This window comes from Leptonychotes weddellii, chromosome 8 (assembly GCF_054177405.1).
Source record: "Leptonychotes weddellii isolate Sample4059 chromosome 8, ASM5417740v2, whole genome shotgun sequence".
NCBI lineage: Eukaryota > Metazoa > Chordata > Mammalia > Carnivora > Phocidae > Leptonychotes > Leptonychotes weddellii.
The window spans coordinates 29,359,878-29,385,638 of record NC_138376.1 but is presented as its reverse complement, the minus strand read 5'-3'; the positions used below and the strand labels follow the sequence as shown (position 1 = coordinate 29,385,638).

Sequence of the window (25,761 nt, the reverse complement as noted above, 5' to 3'; positions counted from 1 at the left end):
CTCCTCCCTCTCATGCTGTCTCTCATTCTCACTCTCAAATAAATAAAATCTTTAAAAAAAAATAAAGGCTCAGGCCTGAGGACACCATTGACAGTTGAAGAAGAAATACTTGTGGTGTGTCAGACAACAGGAAGAGAACGAAAAGGCCCTTCCTGGCCTTTGTCACCTGCTTCCCCCCATCTTCCTCTTGGCAGCTGCTGCCTGGCTGTGGACAGGCCTTCTCTTCTCCTGCCTCCCCTCTCCCCAGAGACCCCCAGGGATGAGACCCAGGACCCCTGAGCCCATCCGTACTTTTAACCTCATTCCAGTAAGCCAAAGGCTAGCAGAGGGCCGGGCATTGCTTCCCCGTGATGGATGAAATGGCAGACTTGGATCCTATCAGGAGTGACACCTGCCCCGAGAGGCCCACATTCATTTTCATGGCCAGCTCTCTGCAGTTCAGACACTAGGAGGTTCGCACATGGGTGGAGCATCGCAGGCAAAGGCCGGCCTTGGCACGTCATGCGCACCGACAGCAGGCAGTCGCGCTTGCCGAGATGCCAGCCAGCCCACTGTTCGCTCTCGGGGAGCAGCACCACTGCGAGGTCTCTCTGAGACCTGAGATAGGCTCTGCCACCAGCCTGAGGTGACACCATAGCTCGCCTTCTCTCCTCCATTTCCTTGTTGAAAAAAGAGAGGACACCAACAAATAGGGAAGATCACTTGAGGTGCTGAGCTAGAGAGCAGGAGCCAGCTCAACAGGCCTTGTGGGCGAGGGTAAGGGGCTTGGCTTCTAGCCAAGAAGTGAAGGCTCCCTGAAGAATTTAAGCCATGGCGTGATGTGGTCTGACTGGGGCTTTGGCAAGCTTACTCCGGCCCCTGTACACAGCCGAGGCTGCAGGGGCCCAGGAATAGCAGTTATGCGGCTCCTGGGGAGGTCCAGGCAAGGGGTGAGGGTAGCCTGGCCCCAGCAGCAGGTTGGACGTGAGTCGTGAGGGAGAGGAGAGCCAGGAGGGCTGGTGGGCACCCGCTCTAGCAGCTAACCGGGTGGGGATGCCATCGGCAGAAAGGCAGGGAGGCGTGGACCCCAGACAGAAGTTACTGGGGGAATTCAGAGTTCCAGTTGGCCCATCTGAAGTTTCAGAAGCCCCCTGAGACCCCAGAGGAGATAAACAGGCCCCTGAACACGAGTCTGGGTGGACTATAGCACCATGCCCTGAGTGAAATCCCTGTCGAAGAGAGCAAATAGGGTTATTCTAATCGCTGACACAGACCGCTGGGGCACTCTGACGTTTGGAGGTGAGCGGGAAGATCCAACCAAAGCTACAGAGAAGGTTCGGCCAGGGTGAGAGAAGGGCCAGCAGGGGAGTGAGCATGGCCTCAGGCAGGCCTGCAGGAGAACGTGGTCCAGCGGAGACGGGCCACTAGAGCCCAGGGCTGCTGGAGGCTGAGGAAGCACGAACGGGACGCTGCCCACTGGCCACTCACCCGTCACGGTGGGCTGGATAAGCGCCCTGTAGGCGGGGCGCGGGGGGGCGGGGCGGGAGGACGAAAGGCCCATTGCAGTGGTTGAGGAAAGAAAAGAAGGAGAGCAGAGATGGGGAGTGGGGCCAGCTGTCCCAGGGGCTGAGCTGGGAGGAGGCTGAGGCTAAGGAGAAGCAGGGGTTACACAGACGTGTTCTCACAGACTTAAGTGGAGTGAGCGGTTGGCATTTGGAGCTGGGAGACTCCCCTCCCCTGGAACAAATGCACAGAAATCAAACATCATTCATCCCCTCAAGAAGTCCACATAAGCAACATTTTTAAGTTATGTTTACTGAGCTTTTGCCCGCATAATAAAGACACTATTTCCAACCCTCTCAGAGAAGAAGAGGCATAAACCCAAGGTCTATGTCAGGATGGTGTCTTCCTGCTAACACAGTGCCCAGATGGTACAGAAAGCTGTGCTGAAAGGCGGGCGCTCTTAGTGTACAGAGCCTAGAGTCTGATCCCCCTTTTGACAGGTGGGGAAACTGAGGCACGCAACAGTTGAATGGCAGAGCCAGGATAACCCAGCTTTTCTGCACTCTTTCTGCATGGCCACACTGTCTTGAAAAGCCGCTCTGTGGTCGGTCGGGTGTTTGTCTCTTGGCCTCCACCCTCCCTGCAGCTGGGGAGCTTTGTTCTCCAAACAAATAGCAGCCTGGAAGTAATTCATCAAAACAAAAGTTCAAGGGTTCAATTTTTATTCTTAAGGGGAAAAAAAAAGTAATCTTGGGTTCTTAGTGACCATGAGGCTGCAAAGGAAGCTGAAGAAGGGTGACAGGGGTTCCTGTTCCTCCAGGTCAGGGCCAAAGGGCCAGCAGGTGCAGCCTCTCCGACGGGCGGCAGATGGCCAGGCCCCACCACGCAGCACTTTCTACGCAGCCCCCTTATCAGGCCTCGCATCAGGCAAACATGCAGGCCGGGCCCCAGGCACCTTCCCCAGCCAAAGCAAACACTTCTCTCCCCTGCCCTGGGCTCCCTTCGCTCTTAATTTAGTGGCGCTGTCTGTCCGGGCTTCTTCAGGAGGGCTCATTATGGGGAATTTGTGACTATCAGCCTGGGAGCAGGAACCCAGAGAGGGTGATTGAACAGACGCCTCGCCCGCCAGCTCTTGCAGTTCACCAAGGGCCAGGATGAACCTAGTTGATTTAGGATCATGGAAAAGCTGTGGAACGTTTAAATCCCTGCCAGGGGCACGTGTGGACAGGTATATATCCCCCGTACAGGGTGTTTGTCATCCATGGTGTCAAATCTGCTGGTTCTAACTGCCGAGGATGGCTTTAAAATCTGAGAAAATGAGGTTAACCCCTTTCTAGAGTGCTTTAAAAAAAAAAAATCTTCCTAATCCCTGAGTTTGGAACTTTTTGCCTGCGGACAGGAACCTCGGTGTGACCCCCATGACCACCACGCCCTCTTCTCTGGTTAGTGCCAGGAAGAGGCTCTGCCAAGTGCCTCAGAGCCCCCTGCCACCCCAACTCCTCCATCCGCACCCTGAGAAACCCTCCAGCTCTCCTTTGTGCAGGATCTGTCCCAGTGAAATGGAAAGAACCCAGAACTGGGAGGGAGGCGGCCCAAACCCAGGGCTCCCTTGCCCTCGGCCCTATATGATCTTGGGCAGCTCACCTCACACATCTGTCAAGTTCAGATTTCACCCCCCTTGGGGTGGCCAACCCCTCCTGAGATAACATCCATAGAAGTCCCCTCTAAGCAGCCAAGCACCAGGGAGCCGTTATTGGGGGAACTGGCCTCAGTGGTGAGAGCTTGCCCAGCACAGCGAGGAGTGATTTCCTCTCCAGGATTGCTCTACAGCAATACCCCCCAGTCTGGGAACCTACAGTCACAAAATCCCCTACAGACTGACGGCTCCACCACCACATCACTGGGGCTCAGCGGGTCCAGAAATGGCCCCTTTTATCTGGGGTTGAAGTCTGTGTCTGTGGGGCCCTCTGGCTCCTATTATGCTAGCCAGACTTTAAGCAAATTAACTGCTTGTCACTCACACCACTCCTCATGTGTTAATGTGCCAGTAAATGTAGGGGTTTTGTTAAAACGTAGATTCTGGTCCAGGAAGTCTGGGTTGGGGGCCAAGATTCTGCACTTCTTAACAAGCTTCCTGGGGATGCCAGGGCTGCTGACTCACACTTTGAGAAGCAAGGAGCCATGCTAGTTACCTTTCTTCTTCCGGGTACCTCATCTGCTCCATGGATCTGGATGTTCAGAAGGAGGCCCAGAGAACAAACATGATTTGCCCAGCCACACCACGGGTTGGGGACTGTCCTGGCTAGAATTCAGGGGCCCTGGTTCTTAGTCCAGAGAACCTTTCTCTGTGTCCAGCCATGTGGTCAGAAAGAGCCATCCTGGGAGGTCACCTGGGTGGCTCAGTAGTTAAGCGTCTGCCTTCAGCTCAGGTCATGGTCCCAGGGTCCTGGGATCGAGCCCCGCATCGGGTTCCCTGTTCAGCGGGAAGCCTGCTTCTCCCTCTCCCACTCCCCTTGCTTGTGTTCCCTCTTTCACTGTGTCTCTCTGTCAAACAATAAATAAATAAAAATCTTAAAAAAAAAAAAAAAAAAGAGCCACCCTGGAATATAATGAATATCAGGAGCAAAAAGCAAAAAGAGAATCTCTTGGAGAATTTAGCAGGGGTGTCTGTGAAAACCGTGCGGTTGGACAATGAGTACGGTTCCTGGCTCAGGGAGATTAAGCTTTTGCAGAGGGCAAAGGAGGCATCGTCCTGCAGAGCTGGGGGAATAAAGGCAGCACCTGGGAGTTGGGGCACTGAGAGGCGCACCACCCCAGAGCTGAGGAGAGTGGCTTGCAGCCTCCTCCCTGTGCCCCGCGCCCTTCCATCTGGGGAGAAATCGGTGCCCCCGTGCACAGCCTAACCAAGAACATCCCGTCTCCTTTCAGGTTTCCAGTAGGTGTCCATCGTGGCCGCAGGAACAGAGTACGGATGAAGGAAGGCACCTTTTCTCACTCACCCTGGCTTCAGACTTGATCTGCGGTCTGCTGAGAGCAACTAGTGATTTTGGCTCCAATAGAAGGGGCTGTGTTTCCTTAAGGATGGTGTCCTGAAGGCTGCCGGCGAGGCTGGGGCTAGGGCTTAGGGTGCCATCCTTGCTGTGGGTGCTGGAGACAATGCCAGGGTGCCAGGGGTGGGACAGGGGCTTCTGCTCACTCTTATGGTGCTGCTTCCCATGGTCGATTACAAACCCGGGACATTATGAAACAGTACCATCAGAATGTAGTGGCAGGGGAAGCTCGTGCTGGTAGAATATGGGAGAAATGATAACCCATTATTTTTAGCTAACTACCAGCCAGGTGTAGGAGCCCAGGAATAGCTGGGGCAAGCCAGGCAGGACAGGGTGTCAGAGCCCAAGATAAAGCAGCTGAATACAAAACATCTTGATGGCCAGTCCTGATCTCCCAAACCAAACCTTCCACCATCACCCTCACAGCCCGGATGACGCATAGACAGCACCTGAATCAGCCATATTTCCATCAGGGTCCAAGGACATCGCTGCACCCGAGAGCAGGAGATGGCTCCCGGGAGCCCTGCAGAGAGCTTGAGAGGGGGCAGTATAGGCAGCTGGGGCCTCACACCCTCACCGAGCCACTTGGGCAAGGATTGAGGCTAAAACCTTCCACTCCTACCAAGGAAACAGAGCCGCTGGGGGCTTGCCTCCGTGAGCCTTTTTAGCACTCCAGGGCCTGGCTGCAGGATAGAGACCCAGAGGAGGGTGGGCCAGCCCTCAGGAGGCCCTTGGAGAACTGCCACCTGGCCTGCATAAGGGCAGCATAAGCAAGGTCCCAAGCCAGCTGTAGGTGGGGAGGGGTGTGGAGTGGGGAGAGGAATGGCACCGCGATGAAGCTAAGTGAATAAAAGTGTCCGTCTACCACTCCCACTATCTCTGTCCTGTAAATACAGGACCTGCCACCACAGAAAGAGCAGAGAGAAAATACATATAATTGGCTTAATTTCTCCCCTTGCCAGGACTGGGTAAAAGGATCATGTGAGAGAAGGTAGATGATCACATTTTAGAGCCAGTCTGCCCATAGAGCCCCTCTAATCCACACCCCTATTGATAATATTAGAAACCTGAAACAGAGAGGAGGGACTGGCTTCTAAGAGCTTTGGGGGGCTTTCCCTAACCCCCCAACTAGAGCCACCCCCATTTCTCTGTTTCATTTTCCCCATCACTACATGACATATTATCTTTCTTTATTTGCTTATTTTTTTATGGCCTGCCACCCCTCCCTGAGACTAAAAGCTCCATGACAACAAAGACCTATAGGTCTTGCTCACCGCCATGTTCCCAGCACAAGTTCGTACTGAATAAATAATCCTTCAATTAATGAGTGGCAGAGTCAGAACCCAGATCTCCTACTCTCGGGCTCACGTCTGTCCCACGCCTTTACTCTGGCTCTGCGACTGAGGCCCATCAAGGCAGAGTCCAGTCTCTCTGGTCGACCCGGTCCCTCATGGTTCTGTGGCACATAGTAAGTCCTCCATAAAGTCTATAGAACCCGGGAAGATCAAACAGAGCCCTTCCAGCCTGATCCTAGAAGCCTCCCCAAGTCCACAGGGCTGACACGTAGCAAACAGACACACGCTCTCAAGAGCGCTGAAGGCAGCATGGAGTTGACCAGAGCCCCTCAGAGACAGCCTCAGTGTACCTAGCACACCTGAGTGCCTTCACCCTCTAGAGCTGGTTAGAGTCTATTGACTTTAGATCTCCTGCTGAGAACTTATCTCCAGGATCCAAAGGCCTTATTGACAGAGATGTGTGGTTGGCCCCATGCAGGGTGTGAACCCACCTCCTAGAGCAGAGAGAAAAGAAGAGAGAAAAACAGACAGCTGGGTCATGGTGTCCTGCAGGGAGTCATATACAAAGTGTATGCAGCCACTGGAGAGGGAGCCGCCTCTCCAAAGGTCCCCTCTCAATGGAAGCTGGGCCTTGGACATGGACACAGGCTTGAGCACAGTGCATCTTCTCCAAAGTTCACTGGCCTCTAAAAGGGAGAAATGGATGCAAGGCTCTGGAAAGACTGTCCAGCAACCCTGAGCTCAGTGGAGCATCTGAGTTCACTCCAGGCCAAACTAGAGCTTTCCAAGACGTCTTCTGGAAAGTAGCCTGGCCAGTGACTCCAGCCCAATCCCTATTAGAATTCAATTTGCTCTGCTATTCACTTGACAGGGATGTGAGGAGAAGGAGGGTGGTCTAGATGTTAGGAGGAGGGCTTGCTCAGATCTTGCTAAAAGGGATTTTTAGGAAGCAGATAAAGAAACTATGGTAGATCAAATAGCCAGTCTTAAGACTTTACCCTCTGTAATAAAATTATACATCCAAAGCTTTGCCATGGCCTCATGGTGGCAGGATATACTTTCCTACCCCTTAAATTTGGGCTTGGTCCTGTGACTTGCCCTGCTCCATGGGATGTTAGCAGACATGATGCAAGCCTTGCATGCTCGGGCTTGCCTCTTTGCACTCCAGGGATCTGCCTTGAGAAGAACATGCCTGGGATAGGTGCTGCCCCTTCAGCCTCCATCCCAGAACATACAGAGAGCATATCTAAGCCCAGCCAATAGCCTGGAGCCAAGCCCAGCTGACCTGTAGCTTGGAGCAGAGCTTCCCTGTCAGGCTTAGCCCAGATCAGCTGAACCCTGGCTGACCCAAAGACCGCATATAAGGCACTGAGACTTGGGGTGATCTGTTAGGGAGCATTAATTGTAGAAATGGCTAACAGATACAGATATTGAAACCCAGAAAGGGTAGATGGCTAGATGCAGAATTTCTCAAAGTTCACTCTTTTCTTCCATGCTGCCTACTGAAATGCACTTGAGAGTAAGCTGTGTATGAAAAAGTAGGACACCACTTATGACCATGATATAGCAATAGGGACCTGATTTACCCTCCTGCTTGAAATAACTGAAAACTAGACAAAATGTATAAAACAATGGAAGAAGGCAGTACAGGACACCAACCACCAAGAGAAGTGAAACAAGTGAAGTGAGCCCAAGATTGCGGAACTTAACTTCATGCAGGGCTTGGGCCTCAGTCCAGAAGAAGGCCACCATGGGGCACCTAGTGGTTTCCTGAGTCAAGGAACTGGTACCAGGGGTCCAGGGAGGCCAAGGTGGCTTCCACTGGCAAGGTGAAGTACAAGGGATGAGCAAGCTGCAGACAGAGAGAGTGGACAGACTCCGAAGATCTCCAGAGGGTACTGTGGAGACTCTCAAGTCTTCAGCTCACAGTTGGGCAGTGCACGGTGGGGAGGAAATCAGTCAGGGCTGGGGAAAGAACCACCAGAAAGGAGCAGGTGGAACCATTTCCAGAAATAACACAGGGTTGGGAATAGTTCATGCTCCCAACAGCCACAGTGGAGAAGCCTTCTCACAAAAGAGTCATTGAACAGAAATCAAGTAAAGGTACTGCCACGGAAGTGGGGCCAAATTAGCCATAGATCAAAGCTCTTCTGGTCCTGCCTAACACAATCTAAAAAGTAGGCCTCAAGAGAGGCAAACTGTTTTCAGTGAGTTTCCAAACAAAGCTCAAAAATATGTAAAGGATCCCTGGGTGGCACAGTTGGTTAAGTCTCTGACTCTTGGATTCAGCTCAGGTCATGATCTCAGAGTTGTGAGGTCAAGCCCCACGTCGGGCTCCAAGCTCAGCAAAGAAGGAGTCTGCTAAAGTTTCTCTCTCCCTGTCCCTCTGCCTGCCCCCCAATCATGCACTCTCTCTCTTGCTCTCTCTCTCTCTCAAATAAATAAATCTTTTTTTAAAAAATATTTAAAGGAATAAAAAAAAAAAAAACACCTAACACCTAACAATGTAGAAGTGGCACCCAGTAAAAAAATGACCAAAGCATTCAAAGAGGCAGGAAAATATGGCCCGTAGGAGAAAAACCAATCGAAAGAATTAGAAACAGACCCAGGAATGACACAGATGATTGAATTAATAGACAAGGACTTTTTTTTTTTAATGCAATGGGTGTATGTTTAAAATATAGGGAGAAAGATGCCCCTTGTCATTCCTTAAATGTAAACATGACTCAATCATCTGGTCATTCTTTTAACAAGGATGTGCCATCCACTGTGCTAAGTTCCAATGACTCAGAGGTGACCAGGACAGAGAAAGTGCCAGCCCTCTTAGAACTTACATTCTAATTAGGGAGACAGACAGCAATTAAACAAGGGAATCTGAGCTAAGATGGGGTTGGGGTGGGATAGGATGGGCCTGGACTCACCATCAAGATGGGTCAGAGTGTGAGAGCTGGGGCAGAGTACCGAGAGAAAGGTGGGAGATGCAGGCTCAGGACTAGAATGCCAGGTCAGGGGTTCGATGATGTGAAGAGGCCTGGGGCTGAGCCATCAATTAGGAAGGTGGAGCATGGCAAATAGGGGGACTTGGGGGATCTGAGTCATTGAAGAATATGGAGGGAGAGAGTATCTCATGATATGTGTCCAGGGGTTTGCCAGGGCAACCAGGCAGAGGAGGTGTGGAAAAGTTGGCTGTGAATGTTAGAAGGTGAAAATGTCCATGTAAAATGTGGAAGGAGAAATAGCATTTCCTTTAACACAGGTTCCATCTCCGGTATGGCAGGTGGCCCCTGGCTATGGCCCTGGATGCTTCTGTCAGGGCTAGGGAAGAGGTGGCAAACTTTATTAGGGTTAACTGCTCTATTTGAGTTTCCATGGCCAAGTGCCAGCGAGCAGGGCTGAGCCCATGTTATGCACATTGAGGGGGAACTCGGAGCAACCAGCAAGCAGAAAGCTGGTGAGGGATGTCTCCCTCTCACTTTGCTCAACTCCTTGTCTTGAGAAGGCAGCACTTCCCCAGACCAGCCCCATGCCCCCTGCACTCCCTGTCCCATGTGTGAGATACTAATGTCATCTCTCCTCTGAAGTATCTTTTGGGTTGGCCTTTTCCATGATTTCCTTAGAGCCAGGCAAGGAGATGCCCTCAGCCATGCCTCAGACACTTTAAAATGCCTTGCCAGAAAGTTTCTAAACCTCCCTCCAGCGCTGGGACCTGCCATGGCCAACAGTGTCATCAACTGGGCCCATGTGGGCCTCATTCCCTTTTCTCCCTTCAGGTTATTCTTTTTTTTTTTTTTTTTTTTAAGATTTATTTATTTTACAGAGAGAACACAAGCAGGGGGAGCTGCAGAGGGAGAGGGAGAAGCAAGCTCCCCTCAGAGCAGGGAACCCAATGAGGGGCTTGATCCCAGGACCCTGGGATCATGACCTGAGCTGAAGGCAGATGCTTAACCGATTGAGCCACCCAGGCGCCCCTCTTCAGGTTATTCTTGCATGGGGTGGTTGACCAGATGCCCCAAGGTACTCCAGGATTCATGCCTATGGAGTTGTGCTGGGGCCCCTTGGTCAATCCTTGGTTCCAGGAGAACAGCCTAGTGAGCAGATCATTCCACTGACCTGAGCATTCCACTCATGACATTGCTCAAGACTGGGCCACTCGAATGGTGCTGACCTGCTCACTTGAGTGACTCTCACGTAGAACAAAGAATCTTCACATGCACTGAATGGACAACAAACAAATCCATGAGTACCTGTTCTCTGCTACATTCTAAATCTTCACCAATAAATTATTATACCTCACATGGACTCATGAATTTGACATAATTTTTATCGAATTGCTTCTATAGAGAGGAGCAGGCCTGGCCTTTTCCGTACTCTCAGTTCCTCCATTCACTACGTCTCTCAGGCCCTGGGGAGGCTCCACTCATCCCTGCAGCCAAGATGGACCATACCTTGGTCAACACCCCACATCCACACCCTGGTCCATGTCTTCCCAGGCTTATTTCTGCTTTTGCTTCATTGCATCTTACAGCTCTGGGTTTTTCCATAGTAGACAGACAGAAGGAGACATAGGGGCTTCTTTTGCGGGGGGTGGGAGGGCTTCTTTCATATGGGGTATCTGATGGAGCCTTATTCAAATTTAGTGGCCTTTGAGAGAGAGAGGCATGATCTTCCCACTTCCGTCGTCTCCCAAGGGCATTTGTCTGACAAGCTGAATGACTCCTTCATTCTGTTCCACAGATGAGCTATTGTCCTGCAGGATGTACAACTATAATGACTCAGAAAAAGGGGTAGAGAATTAAGAGTCTGACAGACACTGGCAGTGTCCCCCGGCCCACTTGGAGGTCACGTGAACAGTCCCCATCCCCACCAATAGCTTCATCTCAAGTACCTGTCTGTCTCTACCCGAAGGTTCTCTTTGGTCACGAGGGCACTCTCGGCGCATATGCAGGGCAGGCCAGCAGTGCGGGAGTTAGCCTCTCCTGGAACAATCCTCAACTAATGAGGGGGAGGGGCTGGTGGATAAACACTCTCAGCTGCCTCGCCTCCCCGTGGGTCAACTCTGAAGTGTGTCCCACACAGTGTCCCAGAGCTCCCCAGCGGGGCTGAGCCCCAGCTGCCCACAGCGGTCACCTGTTCGATAACTCACCTTGTATTGACTGCCCCCCCGCCCCCGTCTCTCCTCCCCATGCTCCTGGGATCATCTCCTAGGATCACTTCCCCCATGAACCGCTCGCACATCCAGATTTTGCCTCAGGGTCTGCTCTGAAGTGAGCCCAATGTGAACAAGGGCATCTATTTCAAAGTCACGAGTTGGGGGGCTCTTGCAATCAAGCCCTCGAGGCGGTAAAAGTGGGAGCCCCATCCCCAACTTCAACCAGAGCTCTGCTCTTCACGGTGCCACATACTGAGGCACCGGGAAAGATTTCATGTGAGAAAGGAATCCTGCTGCTCCAAAAAAACACAATGGAAAATCTGAACAAGGTCAATACCAGGTGTGTTTGTTTGTTTTAAGCCTTTCCCTCAAATCACCCCTCAGCTTTCTCCCTCCTCTCTGCGGGCCATGCCGTTGGGCTGGACCTTCCCAGCGATCGCACTCTCTGGCCATGAGGGCAAAGCCCCACACGAACCTCCACCTCCTCTGCCCCCACAGAGGACGCTCTCCCACACCCCTCACCGTGGGGGACATCCAGGAGCCTGGATGACCACACACGGGACCTGTCCTGCCACTCTGGCCCCGTGTTGCCGCCAATCTGGTGGGCGCAGGGAGGCGGCGTCTGAAACCAGGGCTCTTTCCCTCTGCTCACCCTTTTCCCCACAGGGGACGTCCCTGGGGCAGGTGGGCCTTATCTTCTCCCTCCAGTTCCGGTTTGGAACGTGCCCTTTTACACTCGTGCGGATATCTGCCTATCGAGTGACTCCCTGAGCGAATGCCGATGTTGGTTGGCGGGGTGGCGGCCTGTCCTTTTCCTTATCTCGGGGCTCATTCAGATAGAAAGGGGCCCCGGGCCCAGCTGCTCTGTTTACCCTGCATTCTCTGCCCATTGTACATGAAATTGATCTGAGAGGGGTTTTGTTTTTCTTCTTTTTCCTCCGGTCTCCTTATTAGTTCAGCCTCAGAAAGTCCCTTATCACTGCCAGATGTCAGGCCACACTCTGCCACCAGGCCTGGCCAGGTTTGACTCTCCATTAATTGATTTTGCCCTCCCCACTTGGGGAGCACGAATTGGCTCTGCCCATTAGCAGCAATAATTCCCTGAAAGGAATTAGAAATCATGCCCTGTGTCCATCCATCCCTCACAGTGGCGTGTGCCCACATGGGGACGTGTCGGGCAGGGAGAGGGAGTGCTTGAGGGCCAGGGGAGGTGCCCACAGTCATGTAGGTTCTCCCCTAAACTGGACCTAAGGGGGCCTCAGCTGACAGAAGGAGTGGCTGAAACAGGTCCCAGCACAGAGGGCTCAATGAGCGTGTGCTGAATCAGTGCAGGGAGAGAGAAAGAGGACTGCCTGTGTGGTGCACGGGGTCTTGAGGGCCTCTTTACTTGACCCCCATCCACCAGTTCTGCCATTACATTAACCACCCTTTGGCCCTGTGGCCTTGGGGTTTTCATAAGGACCCCCCTTAAACTGGAAGTGCTCCCAAGAAGGACTCTATCTAAATTCCAGTCAGGTCTCTGGGTGTCTGTGAAAAGTGAGCATGAGAACAGGACACGGGGCGGGGGGTGCAAGCAGAGGAAGGAGCATGAGAAGGGGAGAGCGAGCAACCGGGCAAGCGGGGGACAAGGTTGCTGGCACACAGGAGGTTCTCAGGAGGTAGGCTGCAAGCGAATGGAGTGTCTTGTCCCCGGTGAACCTGCCCAGGACATGAGGCTGCAGGAGGAGGGGAGAGGGGGCTCCAGTGAGGGCTGATTCAGCCCTCCCTCCAGCCCAACACATCAGAGACCTAGCTCTGGCTCCCTGCACCCACCCCTTTCTCCCACACAGGTAGTCCACGCTCTTCCCCTTCATTTCCTTCCACCTTAGAACCACCACCATTACCTGTGGATGGTGTCCAGACCCGTTGAGGACACTCGGGCTACAGAGGTTGCTAAGACATGCCTGAGATCCCCCAGACATCCATGGATGAGCTTTCTAAATGATACATAAGAGAACTCTTCACATGTTGAGCTTCTCTAGGGCAATAAAATAGGATTTGATTATTACATGGTCTTGAAGCGTAGCTACAAGCCTAGCTTAAAGCCAGGCATTATTAGCAAGTCTGTAATGATAAGATGGTGGCCCCGTCATCCCATCTCTCCAGACGATAAAGAAGAACCAGTCGAGGGTGAGTCTTGTGAGTCTTGACGCTTCCTTCCTCCTCCACAGCCCAGCCCGGTGCTGTCCGGGAAAGCTCTGGGTGTAGAAGAGCCTCGTACAGGACAGCTTGAGATCCCCAGGTGGCTTCGGGGAACCCCGAACCAGCAGGATCACAGAGAAGGCAGCTGCCACGCCCAGGCCAGGCCCCACCCAAACCCCGGGAAGGATGAGGTGCTTCGGAGGACACGGAGGACACCGCGGCCTGCCCTCGGCACTGGTTACAGCACTGGGATGTCCCCATGGGCAGCCTCCACATCCTGCCTGCACCTCGGGTCCCTGTGATTTCTTGTCCTGGTTTGGGCCTCAGAGCAGATTAAGAACCTATGATGCTCCCACTCTCCTGATCACCCTCGTACTTGAAATGGTAAAATTCTCCCCCTTGGCTTTTGCTTTCTACAATCTCTTTCTCTTCCCCTCCCTCGTGCTGGACATGCAGGCCACCGTCTCTGCCTCCCCATAGCCCTTTCCAAGTGACACCTGTCCGTGTGCAGGGGCAGAGAAGCTGAAGGTGGTGCCCGATGCAAGGACGGCCAGATACCTGTGAGGTGGCCTGCGTGAAAAGGGGACCTGGGACACTTGGCCTCACCACAGAGGACCCGAGGCAAGAAGTACCAAGAGAAAGAAGAAGAGGACCCAGCAGCTGACGCTGATGAGATGAGGGGGGCGGCCTGGAGCCGAATTCTGAGCAGAGAGATGAGTGGAGGGACTGCCCCGTGCGGAGAGGGGACGGAGCCTGTTAACGGTCAGGAGTGAAGACACAGGCTCCGTTGTTCCAGAAGGCTGGCGGCTCCTGGGTTCCGACCACAAATTGTTTCAATTACTTAAGATACTTGGAGTGTGTTCCTATTCCTTCCAACTCAAATAAGCCTTGAACAATGAAAACAACAACAGCAATGGCAAAAACTTGTGTAGCCGTTGGGGAGTAACAGGATGCCTAACAGTGGCTTGAAAGAACAGGGTTCATGTTTCTAACATTTTTGAAATCTAGAGATGGGCGTGTGCAGGAACTGGCTGAGCGTCTTTGCAACACTCTGGACCGCTCCCTCAAGGGCACGAGGTGGCTCGGCAGGGCCGGTCCTCTGTGTGGGGAGCGGTGGGGCCGGCTGCAGCTAAGCCCTTTGTGGGAACAGAGCAGCTTTACCCCACACCTCCACGGCGGGCTCTGCACGCATCTAATTGGCTAGAACTGGGTCACATGGCTGCCCCAGCTGCAAGGGAGCCAAAGAAGTGGGTGCAAGGGACACCGTCAATCCTCTGATCCCCTCCCCATTTCTGTGCCCCTCTTCTCCTCTTTAAGGTGTTTTTTGCTTCCAAAGCCTGGCCTGCCAACGACCTGGGACTCCAGCAGACTGAACAGGCTACTGGAGCCGTTCTGCCTGCTGGTGTGCAGAGCAAGAGACACCTCAACATCCAGCCGGTGTGGGATTATGAAAGCCCGGCTCCCTGCCTCCACCTGGGACTCACAGGGTGTGCATTCCCCACCGGGGCTCTCCAGGAACCAGGCGGAGCTGGGACTATGGTCCCTTGCGTGACCCCGCCTGCCCCACATTCTTACCAGTCTTCCCCTAGTCCGCTGCTCATACAAAAATCGTCCTCTCAGGGCTGCTCCCGAGGACCCCAGCTAAGAGCCTGGGGAGCAGGATAATCATGACGGGTTAGAACAATCATGCTCCACTGCCTGGAGCTGCCACGTACACTAGTAGGGCTCTCTTAGCCAGGAAGGAGGGAAAGGATGTGGGCAGGAGGCCCATGTTGTCCACTGCCCCAGCTCATCACAGAAAACGTGAGCAGGGAACTTGGATCCTCACACACTGTCGGTGCAAATGTACAACGATGTGGCCGCTTTGGAAAAAAGTCTGGCACTTTTCAAAAAGCTAGTGTGACCGCATGACCAGCACTCCACTCCTAGAGACACGAAAACATACATCCTCACAAAAACTTGTCCATGAATATTCCTGGCAGCATTATTCATAATAGCCGAGAAGTAGAAATAACCCAAATATCTATCAACTGATAAATGGATAAATAAAACACTGCTGTATCCATACAATGAAATAGGACACAGCTTTAAAGAAGGATGGAGTACTGAGACACATGCCATAGTATGGATGACACGTGCCATAGTATGGATGAACCTTGAAAACATTACACCAAGAGGCCAGATGCAAAAGTCCACATAGAGTCTGACTGCATTTCTACGAAATGTCCAGAGACAGAAAGCAGACTGATGGTTGCCAGAGGCTGAGGGGGCAGGTTGGGTGGATAGGCGGATGATAGCTAAATGGGGGTAGGGGACTGTGGAGATAGTTGCATGATTCTCAACATACTAAAAACCATTCAATTGTATACTTTAAAAGTGTGAAAGAAGGGCACCTGGGTGGCTCAGTCGGTTGAGCGTCTGCCTTTGGCTCGCGTCGTGATCCTTGGGTCCCGGGATTGAGTCCCACATCGGGCTCCCTGCTCAGTGGGGAGCCTGCTTCTTCCTCTCCGTCTGCCCTTCTCCTCTGCTTGTGCTCTCTCTCTCTGGAATAAATAATAAAATCTTCTAAAAAATAAATAAATAAAAGTGTGAATGGTATGGTATGTGAATTATATCTCAATAAAGCTATTGCAAATACACACACAAGCCAAGAAGAGAAAGAGAGGAAAACACCCTAGATTCCACTCCGCTGAGTGAGCCACTGTGAACATCTCAGGCCAGGATATACTTTTAGTTTCTTTTTTATTCACACATACGTCTCGCCAATATAGTATCCTCTGAAGGGAACCTGCTAAAGGATTTCAAGCACAGAAAACTATCAGCAAAAGCTATGAAACAAATGTGTCTGATTAGGAGCATCAACCCCAGTACCGCTCCTGATCGAGACTATTATGTGTCTATTTGCTTTGCCCTGATTTGTCACCCAGTTTACTTATCCTCAGGGTCCCCCAGTAGGCAGGTCAATCCTCCCAGCCCCATTCTGTAGCCAGAGCAACTGGGCACAAGGCATATTCACACCCATCCTGATTTATTTTTTTATAAGATTTTATTTATTTATTTATTTTAGAGAGAGAGAGACAACATGAGTGGGGAGGGGCAGAGGGGGAGGGAAGGACAGAATCCCAAGCAGACTCCAGGCTGAGTGGGGAGCCCGACTTGGAGCTCCATCCCAGGACCCTGAGATCATGACCTGAGCTGAAACCAAGAGTCAGATGCTCAACCGACTGCACCACCCCCATCCTGCTTTCTTCCCAGCTTGGGGGTCTGAAGCATCATAGGTGAAAAACTGGGGGCTGTGGAGGGCAGCCCTTCAGGCCTGGGCAAAACGAGGGGGAAGCATCTGGTTTGGTCTAGAAACACCCATCCAACCTAGAGGCAGAGGGCAAGACAAAATGACCTCCGGAGGACCCCATAGGTCTCTTTGAGGGGTCTGTGCCACTGACCTGTGCTCTCCATGGTGGAAAAAAAAAAGGCTGGTTGTGGGTGGCAGGCCTGTTTGCACTGGAGGCACTTAGTGCAGCCAAGCTGAGCTGCACTGTTCAAACAGACTCTCCGGCCTCCAGACACCTGTGCTGAGGAGGACGAGGAGGGCGAGGCGGGCAGGAGGCTGGGCGCGGGCCCCTGGGCGCTTCCCACCTCTCCTCCCATAGGCAACCCGACGGCCCCGGCAGAGCCCTGGCCACGCCATGCCCCAAGCCAGGCTCTGCAGCTGCTGGGGCGGCCGGGTGCTGCCCCTGCTGCTGGCCTATGTCTGCTACCTGCTGCTTGGAGCCGCGGTCTTCCAGCTGCTGGAGAAACAGGCAGAAGCTCAGTCCAGAGACCAGGTTCAGTTTGAGAAGCTGCGCTTCCTGGAGAACTACACCTGCCTGGACCAGCGGGCCCTGGAGCAGTTTGTGCAGGTGAGGGGAGAGGCCCGCGGGGGATGGTGGGCAGAATGTGGGTTCTCACGGCAGGTCCGCAGCTACCACCCAGGGGCTGACGCAGCGCGAGGCGCAACAGGGAGCCGGCTGAGCCCTAGTGCTGTATGCTGTGCGACAGGGAGCAAATCGCTTCAACTCCCTGCTCCCGAATGTCCCCGTCTAAAAGGTGAGGAGAATACTCTCCTATGTGCTGCAGGCATTTACAGCACATTAAGAGCCCTTTTTTAAGGTGCCACTTGGTGCATAAACGTGAGCTGTGTGTCAGTGTTATCAACACTGTGCAAATTTCCTTCTCCCACACTCTGCCCTTCCCCTAACGCCAACTCCAGGGCTGCTAACCCTTCTGCCCTCTCCCCGCTCACACCCCTGTGCTGACCACACTTGAGGGCTGGGGGGGCGGGAGACACAAAGAAAGATCAGGAGGAGCCGCCATGCTGGCCTTCCCTGGCCGGGTGAGCAGTGGCCAGGGCGACAGCTCCACCAGTAAGGTGTCCGTAGGGGGATCTCTCTGGTGGCAGAGCGGGTTCCCCCACCGCCACCACCTGGGCCCCTTCTGCTCCTCTGCACAAACTCTGGGGCCCCAGCACCCTCTCTCCAAGAAGCAAGGCAAAACCACGGTGTTGTGAATGCCTTCGAGACCAGGGGGCCCGGTGAATGACAACACCCACCACAAAGGAACAAGCCAAGTGCAGAGTCATCACAGAGATAAATGGCCCATAGTGAGCATTTACAATATGCCTAAAACAGTGGGGAGCAGGGTCATCATGATGGGTCAGACCAGTCATGATCCATCCTCTGGAGCCAAGCATTTCGTGTGTGTTTCCTCATAACAACCTATTACCATCACTGTCTCCAGTTGGCAGATGGAAACTGAGACACAGAGGGGTGGAGTGTTGGTAAGACTGCACGGTGAGTGATAGAGACGGAACTCACCCCTAGCCCAGCAGCTCTTCACCATACAAATTAGCATAAGTGCGGGGTTGGAGGGCAGGCAGGATGAGGTTCTCCACGTGCGAACCAGATGCAAGAGCGTCACCTGGGAGTCCTTTAGAAATGTCAATGATGGCACCCCACCCCCGACGCTGGGAATCAGCAGCTCTGGGGGCGGGACCAGCAGCCTGTCGTTAACAAGCCCTCCAGACCATGCCCGTACCCTCAAGACGGAGACGAGCTGACGTAGAAGACGATGGGTGGGCTGAGTGGTCAGAGGGAAATTTCCGGAGATGTGAGAACCCTGTCCAGACCCTTTCTCCCAGGAAATGAGGCTTCCTTGTTCTCCAGCAGCCCTATGGGGCTGAGAAGGGCTCTGGAGCCTCCCAAGACCTCGGGGGATAAGGCCGTGACACCTCCTCATCCCCCAGCCTAGGGTTAGAGGGGAAACCCAGGAGCCGGAGGGTGCGGGAAGGATTGGAAGCTGGATCTGACTAGCTCTGTAAACAGAGGTGGGAGACAACAGGCTTGACTGCGCCTCAGCCACTGATTAACGGCACCCCTGTTGTTGATTAGGACACCCCCATCCTCAGCCTCCTTGGGAGGGAGCCTCAGTTGCCAGGGGATGCCTGGCTGACAGTGAGAACGCTGGTCTAGGATTCCAGAACACACGTTACTGGTACAATTGCAAGAGGAAAAAGCCATTAGCAGCACCAGAAGCAGTATGAGAGACCCCTCCGTAAGAAAAGGGCCTTGCCCAGTTTCAGAAGACTCATGTCTGACCTTCTCTACCACGTGTGGATTCTTAGAGAAAACTGGAAGGTCGCATTGGGCCCCCCCAACTCAGTACACTTGCTGAATCAAGGCCCCTTCCTCAGCAGATTGGAGAGCTTCGGGTTGGCCGTGGGAGACAGCTGGGCCTAGGGCAAGCGCTGCTCCCAAGGGTGAGGGTCTCCAGGGAGCGAGCGTGTTCCAGAATGTTCCGTCCTGGCCTCCCTGGGTGTGTGGGAAAGGGAGGGAGACCAAAGTCCACATGTGACGAGACCAGTTCTGCCAAAGTGAAGAAAAGCAGACAGCCTGTGTCACGACTCCCAGACTGGCCCAGCCTACCAGGGCCATCCCACCCCGGCAGGGAGCACACTCGAGCTGCCAGTAGGGAAACGGTTCCCACGGGAACTAGAGGCCAGGGTGGCCCTTTCCCCCACTGCCTCCTCCTGTTTTGGGGGCTCTATCACGTGGCAAGGCTGGGCTGCTGCCTGGGACAATGCACGGTGACAGGGGAGGGGACTGGGGGGCAGACGGGAGAGGGATCCCTAACCAGCTCCAAGAGGGCTGGTCTTAGGGACAGAGGGGCTTCGGCTTGAGCCCACAAGTGTTCAGCTTGTGTAAACACACACTCAACACACATGCACATACATGCAACATAGAGAATCCATGCACGTCGCGGGTATACAACACACCATGCAGAAACACTGCTATACACCCGACCTTTGCCCTGGCCTCTGATGGAATTTCTCTTATAGGTAAGCCTGGGCTGGACGTCACTAGGGGACAGCAAAGAGCAAAGCCACCTGCTCACCTGGAAGTTCAGAGAACACAGGGTTCTCTTGGTCTCCCCCATCCACCTTGTGGGAGGGCAGCCCCATGGCTTCCCTGTGGTCCCCAAACCCCACGTTCCCTAGTAAGCCCTTCTGGGAGCATCCGACCTGAAATCTTCCCACTGTCCTCACAACACACCTACGCCTCATCCTCTTGGCCATAGGCAGCATCATCTCCCACCTGGCTCACCCCGTAAGCACCCTCTGCCTCCTCAAACCTGTTTCCCCTCCCCCAGCCCATGTTTACAGCCCACACCTCAGTCAGCCCTGGCCCGTGGAACAAGCTGTGGATTTGGAATCCAATGACCTTGGGCAAGTCAGTTAGCTACTCAGATGGAGCCGTGGTTTCCTTTTCTACAAAATGGAAACAAGAGGGCGCCTGGGTGGCTCAGTTGGTTAAGCGACTGCCTTCGGCTCAGGTCATGATCCTGGAGTCCCGGGATCGAGTCCCGCATCGGGCTCCCTGCTCATCAGGGAGTCTGCCTCTCTCTCTGACCCTCCCCCCTCTCATGCTCTCTCTCTCTATCTCATTCTCTCTCTTAAATAAATAAAATCTTTAAAAAAAAAAAATGGAAACAAGAGCCCCTAAGGATATCATTAAATGAGATAACAGGAAAGCACCCTGCAGAGAGCTTCGCCACCAGCTGGTGCCTCAACTGCCTCTTCTTGCCACCCCATGCCACCCCCCGCCCCCACACAGGTCATCATGGAAGCCTGGGTGAAGGGCGTGAACCCCAAAGGCAACTCCACCAACCCCAGCAACTGGGACTTCGGCAGCAGTTTCTTCTTTGCAGGCACAGTTGTCACCACCATAGGTAAAGGGTCGGGGTGGGGAAGGGCTTCCCCAAAGCCCCTGTCTTGGTTTGGGTTCCCCAGAGCAGATGCTGAGACCAGGATGCGGTTTGTCTCGGAGATGATGCCAGGAAGCACGAGTGGAGAGGTGGGGAGATAGAGCAGGAGGGGAGAAAAGACAGCAAAGTTTGCATTGACGAGCAGGGTCCCAGTGAGGGTCACTGGCCTCGCTCCCACTGGGGCCCTCTGAGAGGCCAGGCAGAGCCCAGCCTCAGAACAGTGCCTGTGAGGGGCGAGGAAGCGGGCTATTTATCTACCAATTCCTGCCCTTGCTGGTTGAGAGCTGATCCCGGATGTGTTAACTCTCCAGTATTTGAAACTTGCCCACAGACCAAGCACACTCTCAAGTAGAGATGCAGGAACTTGGGGTGGAGAGCCACCTGTGTGTGCAGGAACTGTCCCCCGAGCTGCAGGTGGTGCCCCAGGTGTTCTGAGGGGACAGGACACCCAACAGCATCTGCTACACCCCCTCACCTAGAAAACCCACACCACCTCTCCCAAGGAAACCCCAGACCCCCCATTTCCAAGGTCTACCCATCCATTCAATTAAATTCGATTCCACATACCTTCCTTGAGCTCAGGGGACAACTAAAGCAGAGGGAGTGGGGAGTTAGGAGGGTACAAACTTGGATCAGACCCAGGCTCAGCCCTCAAGGAGCTTCTGATCCAGTGAAGCGGAATGAGATAAGCACGCAAAAAACAATAGTACAAGGCAAAGTAGATAATTAGACAAGAATGGCACAAAGCACTATGGAGAATCACTCCTAGCAAGGACGAAGAGGGTGGCAGTCAAGAGGGCTTCCTAGAGGCAGTGTCCCTGGAGATGGGCCTTTCAAAGACAAGCAGGAGTCTTACAAATAGAGATCTTTCTAGTGGGGGCGGGGAGGGGGGAGAATGTTCTTGGGAACAGAGGAGCTTCCCCTCCATCCCCAGAGGTAGTGGAAGACCACCTTCTGCTAGAGTCTGTGCAGGAGGCAGCTCTGAACGCTCTCTTCTCCATGTTTGCACACTCCTCCCCCCTGCAGGATACGGCAACCTGGCGCCCAGCACGGAGGCAGGCCAGGTCTTCTGTGTCTTCTACGCCCTGGTGGGCATCCCGCTCAACGTGGTCTTCCTCAACCACCTGGGCGCAGGGCTGCATGGCCACCTGGCTACCCTGGAGAGGTGGGAGGAGCAGCCCAGGCGCTCCCAGGTAGGGCCCCTCCCCCCTTCCAGCCCCTTCCAGCCCCTGCCCTGCCCTGATGGGATCCGCTGCAGGGTGAAAATGGAAGTTGACACCAAGATGCAGTTTGGCAGGCAGGGCCTTAGGGGTAGATGCTTGTGGAAGAAAGGGCTGTGCCGAGGAAGAGGTTGAATTGTGATCAGGCTGGAACAAAGACTTGGACAGCCCCTCATGGAGTTCTGCATTGTGTGTGGCCAGTGAAGTTGGCCCCACAGGGGGCTAAATTGGCCAGGGCTTTATTCGTGTCCATCAGGCACAGGGTGGCCTTCCTGGGAAGGGTGTGCCCTTGGGCCAGGCAGTCCTCTGTAGCCAAGGGTCACCTCCAAGGAGCTGAGAGCTGGAGGCTGGTCAACAAGGTCTTCTTTGAAGGGGGATCTGGGCGGCACATCCCTGTGGTCATCACAGAGCTCTAGCACCTCCTCTTGTGGTTAAAAATAAACTCCAGGCCACCCGGCACACCCCCCAGTGCCCACCCGCTTGGCCAGCACCTTGCAAAGCCAGGCACATGAAGGAGGGCCGAGGTGCAGAGCAATCCGGGACAGTTCAGTGGCTGTCCTCCATCCCCGATCTGAGTCCCCCGAGGGCCTATCCAAGTGTGATCCCCAGGCCCAGAAGAGTCTCCAGATTCCAGCCTGACCCACTAATGACATCCTTCTGACCAAATATTCCCTGGCCTGGGCAAGAGCGCACACACAGAATACAATCCCCACCCCAAAGGTCTGCAGGGCCAGGAAGAGACATAGCTATGGCCCAGCTCTACTCCCAGATTTGTCCCTCCCCAATCCTGGGGCCTTCCAAGTAGACTCAGAGACAGACTCTCTCGCTCCCAGCTGCTGCAGATCCTGGGCCTGGCTCTGTTCCTGACCCTGGGGACGCTGGTCATTCTCATCTTCCCACCCATGGTCTTCAGCCATGTGGAGGGCTGGAGCTTTGGGGAAGGCTTCTACTTCGCCTTCATCACTCTCAGCACCATCGGCTTCGGGGACTATGTTGTTGGTGAGAACAAGGCAGTCACATAGCTCAGGGTGGGGGCCACGGGGATTCAGGGGATGGGGAGATATCAGCAGGAGGCACCTTTTGAGGATCAGATAGTCTTTGGTTATCCAGGGGAGACCAACAGTTTGTGAGGCTGCTGAGGATTCTAACATCCTTAGATATCTGTGGCCTGGGACCCATGGCCCTTTCCCCCGGGGACCTCCCCTGCAGATCCTCATTATGGGGAGGCCGGCGGGGACCCCTGTGGAACCTGGGGCAGCGGGGGCTGTGCCCTCAGATCCCTGGCATGTATCATGTCTCCTTCCCTGCCAGGCACAGACCCCAGCAAGCATTACATCTCGGTGTACCGAAGCCTGGCTGCCATCTGGATCCTCCTGGGCCTGGCGTGGCTGGCGCTGATCCTCCCCCTAGGCCCTCTGCTTCTGCACAGGTGCTCCCAGCTCTGGCTGCTCAGCAGGGGACTCAGCCTCAAGGACCGGGGAGCCCCCGAGATGGATGGGCTCCCCAGACCTCAGAAGATCCCCATCTCTGCGTGAGGTCACCAGTGGCCGCAGGAGCCCCTCCGGCTGCCCCTACCCCTGTATGCCCTCCGGACTTCCTGTTCCGTGTCCTTTCCCACTCCCTTCCTAGCCAGGGCTGCTCTCGGGAGCTCTCCAGAGAGCAAAGGAGTTGGAATGCCCAAGCAGGTCACTGCAAGATGTAGGGCAGGATGAAAGACAGATGTGTGTGGAGTGAGATGTGCATCGTTGTCCCAAAGCCCCTCCCCCAAATGTGGCCTGGCAAAGTTGAAGCCAGACATGGATCACTCTGGTCAAATCCCCATGATGTCCTACTGCATCCCGCCCCCCCACCCAGGAGACTTTATTCAGTACAGCAGACGAAGGGTGAGTTTATTTTCACCTCACTTGATATATGCACAATGTGCATTTGTCAGGCCCCCACTGTGTGTCTGGCAGAGTTCCAGGCTCTGGGGGCAAACAGTGAAAGATCCTGCTCTCCCTGTGCATTTCATCCAATGGAAGGACTAGACAAGCCGCAAGGCCCTGAGCCAGTACCCCCAATGGGGTAGAGCAGGTATGACAAGAGCCCATAGGAGGGGCTAGCAGGGAGCGTCAAGGAGAGAGGTTGGGCAGAGACTTTGGAGCATCTTCGTGCAAACAGGATAGCTGCCCTCAGGAAGGTGGCAGCTACCTCTCAGAGCCCACCAGCTACCCTTGCCTAAGGCCTGGAGCTGTCCGTCAACAAGGCGGGGCTCTTGGGTGTCCCACCTACCTTCCGGAATGTAGCCTCCCCCTGACTCCTCAGGGCACCCCTTGACCTCATCACCCCCTCTGAGTGTCTGTCTTAAGAGCCTTTCTAAACACACCCTGGGAAAATGGGGAGCCAGCAGATCCCAGGAGATCCCCCAGGAAATGAGCTCCATGGAGGCCTGGCCTCCTTTGGGAATGCGCTCTGCAGCCCTGGCCTTTCTCCTGCCGGACTCTGACATCTCGGGCCAGAAGGAGAGGAGAGTTTGAGGCCAGTCCATCCAAAGCCCAGCCTCAGGAAGGACTCCAAACCTCTGCCCCTACGTCTGCCATCAAGGCAGGCCCAATAGTGGCCGGGGGCTCTGGACAGGACTGAGGCAAGGCTGTGAGGAAGAGGATGCTCCAGACGGGACACACAGGGAAGAATCTACAGCAACAAGAGTGACCCAGGTTACACCACAGGACTTCCTGGTATGAAGAAGAGGCCTGGGAAACGGAAGACTCCCAGGGGACTCCTTATATACCCTGGACCTTTCCCCCAGGAAGGGAGTTAGGGGGCCTCTTCAGAAGCAGGGAATGAACAAACCCACTGGTCAAGGATCCTCTTGCCTCCCAAGTTCATAGACAAGAGGTGATCAGCTGGGGTCCCTCACCTTTGGGTACACAATGGAAAGGGGGTTGTTGGAAGAGATCCAGGGAGGACTTGACAGGTGGCAAGTCCTTGGTGATAGTCCCAGGATCCAAGAACTTAGGCTGGGGCCCTAAGGCAATGAACATGTCTTCTACTTTCTCTTCCTCTTGCGTGGAGTTTCCAGGAGTCCCTCCCTCTGCTCCCTACAGTAGGACACCCTGGGGGGCTCTGGGCCCCTTCCTTCTGAGGCCTGTGGTCACCCCACAGCCCTCCCCTTCTCCCTGAGCTAGGCCTGGGGGATGAGCACACCACACACACTCAAGGCGGGGCCAGATGCCCACAGCTCCGGCCTCATTTTGTCCCTGGGATTGGATCCCGGTGCGGGGTGGGGCTGGGCTGTCCCATTCCCCAGCAAGCCTCCTCTGCTGACAAAACTGGCCACAGACAGGCGTTGGCTGAGGAGGGGACCAGCCGAGCTCCTAGCCCTTTCTTTCCGACTCAGACCTGGCCCATGGCTCCAGGCCCAGGCCTCCCTGCCTCTCTGGCTCTGTGCAGACCCGCAGCCCAGGCGACGCCCGACTACAGGGCTTCCAAGTGCGCGGTGCCGGGCACCCTGCTCCTGCTGCTCGCCTACCTGGTTTACCTGGCGCTGGGCACCGGCGTGTTCTGGGTGCTGGAGAGCCCCGCGGCGCGCGATTCCAGCGCGAGGTTCCAGCGCGACAAGTGGGCGCTGCTGCAGAACTTCACGTGCCTGGACGGCCCGGCGCTGGACTCTCTGATCCGGGTCAGGGGCGAGCGGGGCGGGCGAGCGGGGGGCACGGCGGGGGCGAGGGGGCACGCCCTGGCTGCGGCCCGGGCCCCGCCGGCAGCACTCAGGGGACAGAGAGGCGGAGGGGTTCGACGCGGACCTCCTGGGGCGGGCGGGGGCTGGAGGGTCGGGCTGGAGCGCGGCGGGACCGGCGGCTGAGGCGGGAGGGAAGCGGGCGCGGCGCTCAGTGCCCGGGTAGGGCGGAGAGGGCACGACCCGCCCCGTGGAGAGGGTTGCCAGGCGCCAACACCGGAATTTGAGCATGGGGAGGACAGGGGGCGCGCCGACCCGGGTCCGGGGCTGGCGGGGCGGGGCGCTCGCACGGCCAGGGAGGTGGCGGGGCGAGGGTCCCACCGGGCCCGCGCGCCGCTGTGTCGGGGTCGCACCGCGGGCCAAGGAC

The 25,761-nt window shown here is 54.8% G+C and overlaps 3 protein-coding genes across 3 annotated transcripts in view; all 3 read left to right on the top strand.

Moving 5' to 3' along the window:
* The window catches only part of KIF6 (kinesin family member 6), a 296,650-nt gene extending 286,530 nt beyond the window's left edge, over window positions 1-10,120 (top strand). The window contains exon 22 of the mRNA XM_081828121.1: window positions 4,411-10,120. Within this exon, the coding sequence (XP_081684247.1) occupies window positions 4,411-4,421 (11 nt within the window). The 3' untranslated portion in view covers window positions 4,422-10,120. The remainder of the gene's footprint in view (window positions 1-4,410) is intronic.
* A 6,687-nt stretch (window positions 10,121-16,807) lies between these two features.
* On the top strand, window positions 16,808-23,410 carry KCNK16 (potassium two pore domain channel subfamily K member 16). The gene is made up of 5 exons (XM_081828119.1): window positions 16,808-17,056; window positions 20,306-20,420; window positions 21,483-21,649; window positions 22,510-22,675; window positions 22,988-23,410. Exons 1-5 carry the CDS (start codon window positions 16,844-16,846, stop codon window positions 23,209-23,211), a joined length of 885 nt encoding a protein of 294 aa, XP_081684245.1. The 5' UTR covers window positions 16,808-16,843; the 3' UTR covers window positions 23,212-23,410.
* Window positions 23,411-24,948: 1,538 nt separating this feature from the next.
* The window catches only part of KCNK17 (potassium two pore domain channel subfamily K member 17), a 13,143-nt gene continuing 12,330 nt past the window's right edge, over window positions 24,949-25,761 (top strand). The window contains exon 1 of the mRNA XM_006742034.3: window positions 24,949-25,337. Within this exon, the coding sequence (XP_006742097.2) occupies window positions 25,065-25,337 (273 nt within the window). The 5' untranslated portion in view covers window positions 24,949-25,064. The remainder of the gene's footprint in view (window positions 25,338-25,761) is intronic.

Excerpts from the sequence above, each read along its gene's own strand:
- KCNK16 (XM_081828119.1), top strand. The coding sequence starts at position 16,844 with ATGCCCCAAGCCAGGCTCTGCAGCTGCTGGGGCGGCCGGGTGCTGCCC. Across the intron at positions 21,650-22,509 it reads AGCAGCCCAGGCGCTCCCAG|CTGCTGCAGATCCTGGGCCT; the intron begins GTAGGGCCCCTC and ends TCTCGCTCCCAG. Across the intron at positions 22,676-22,987 it reads CTTCGGGGACTATGTTGTTG|GCACAGACCCCAGCAAGCAT; the intron begins GTGAGAACAAGG and ends CTTCCCTGCCAG.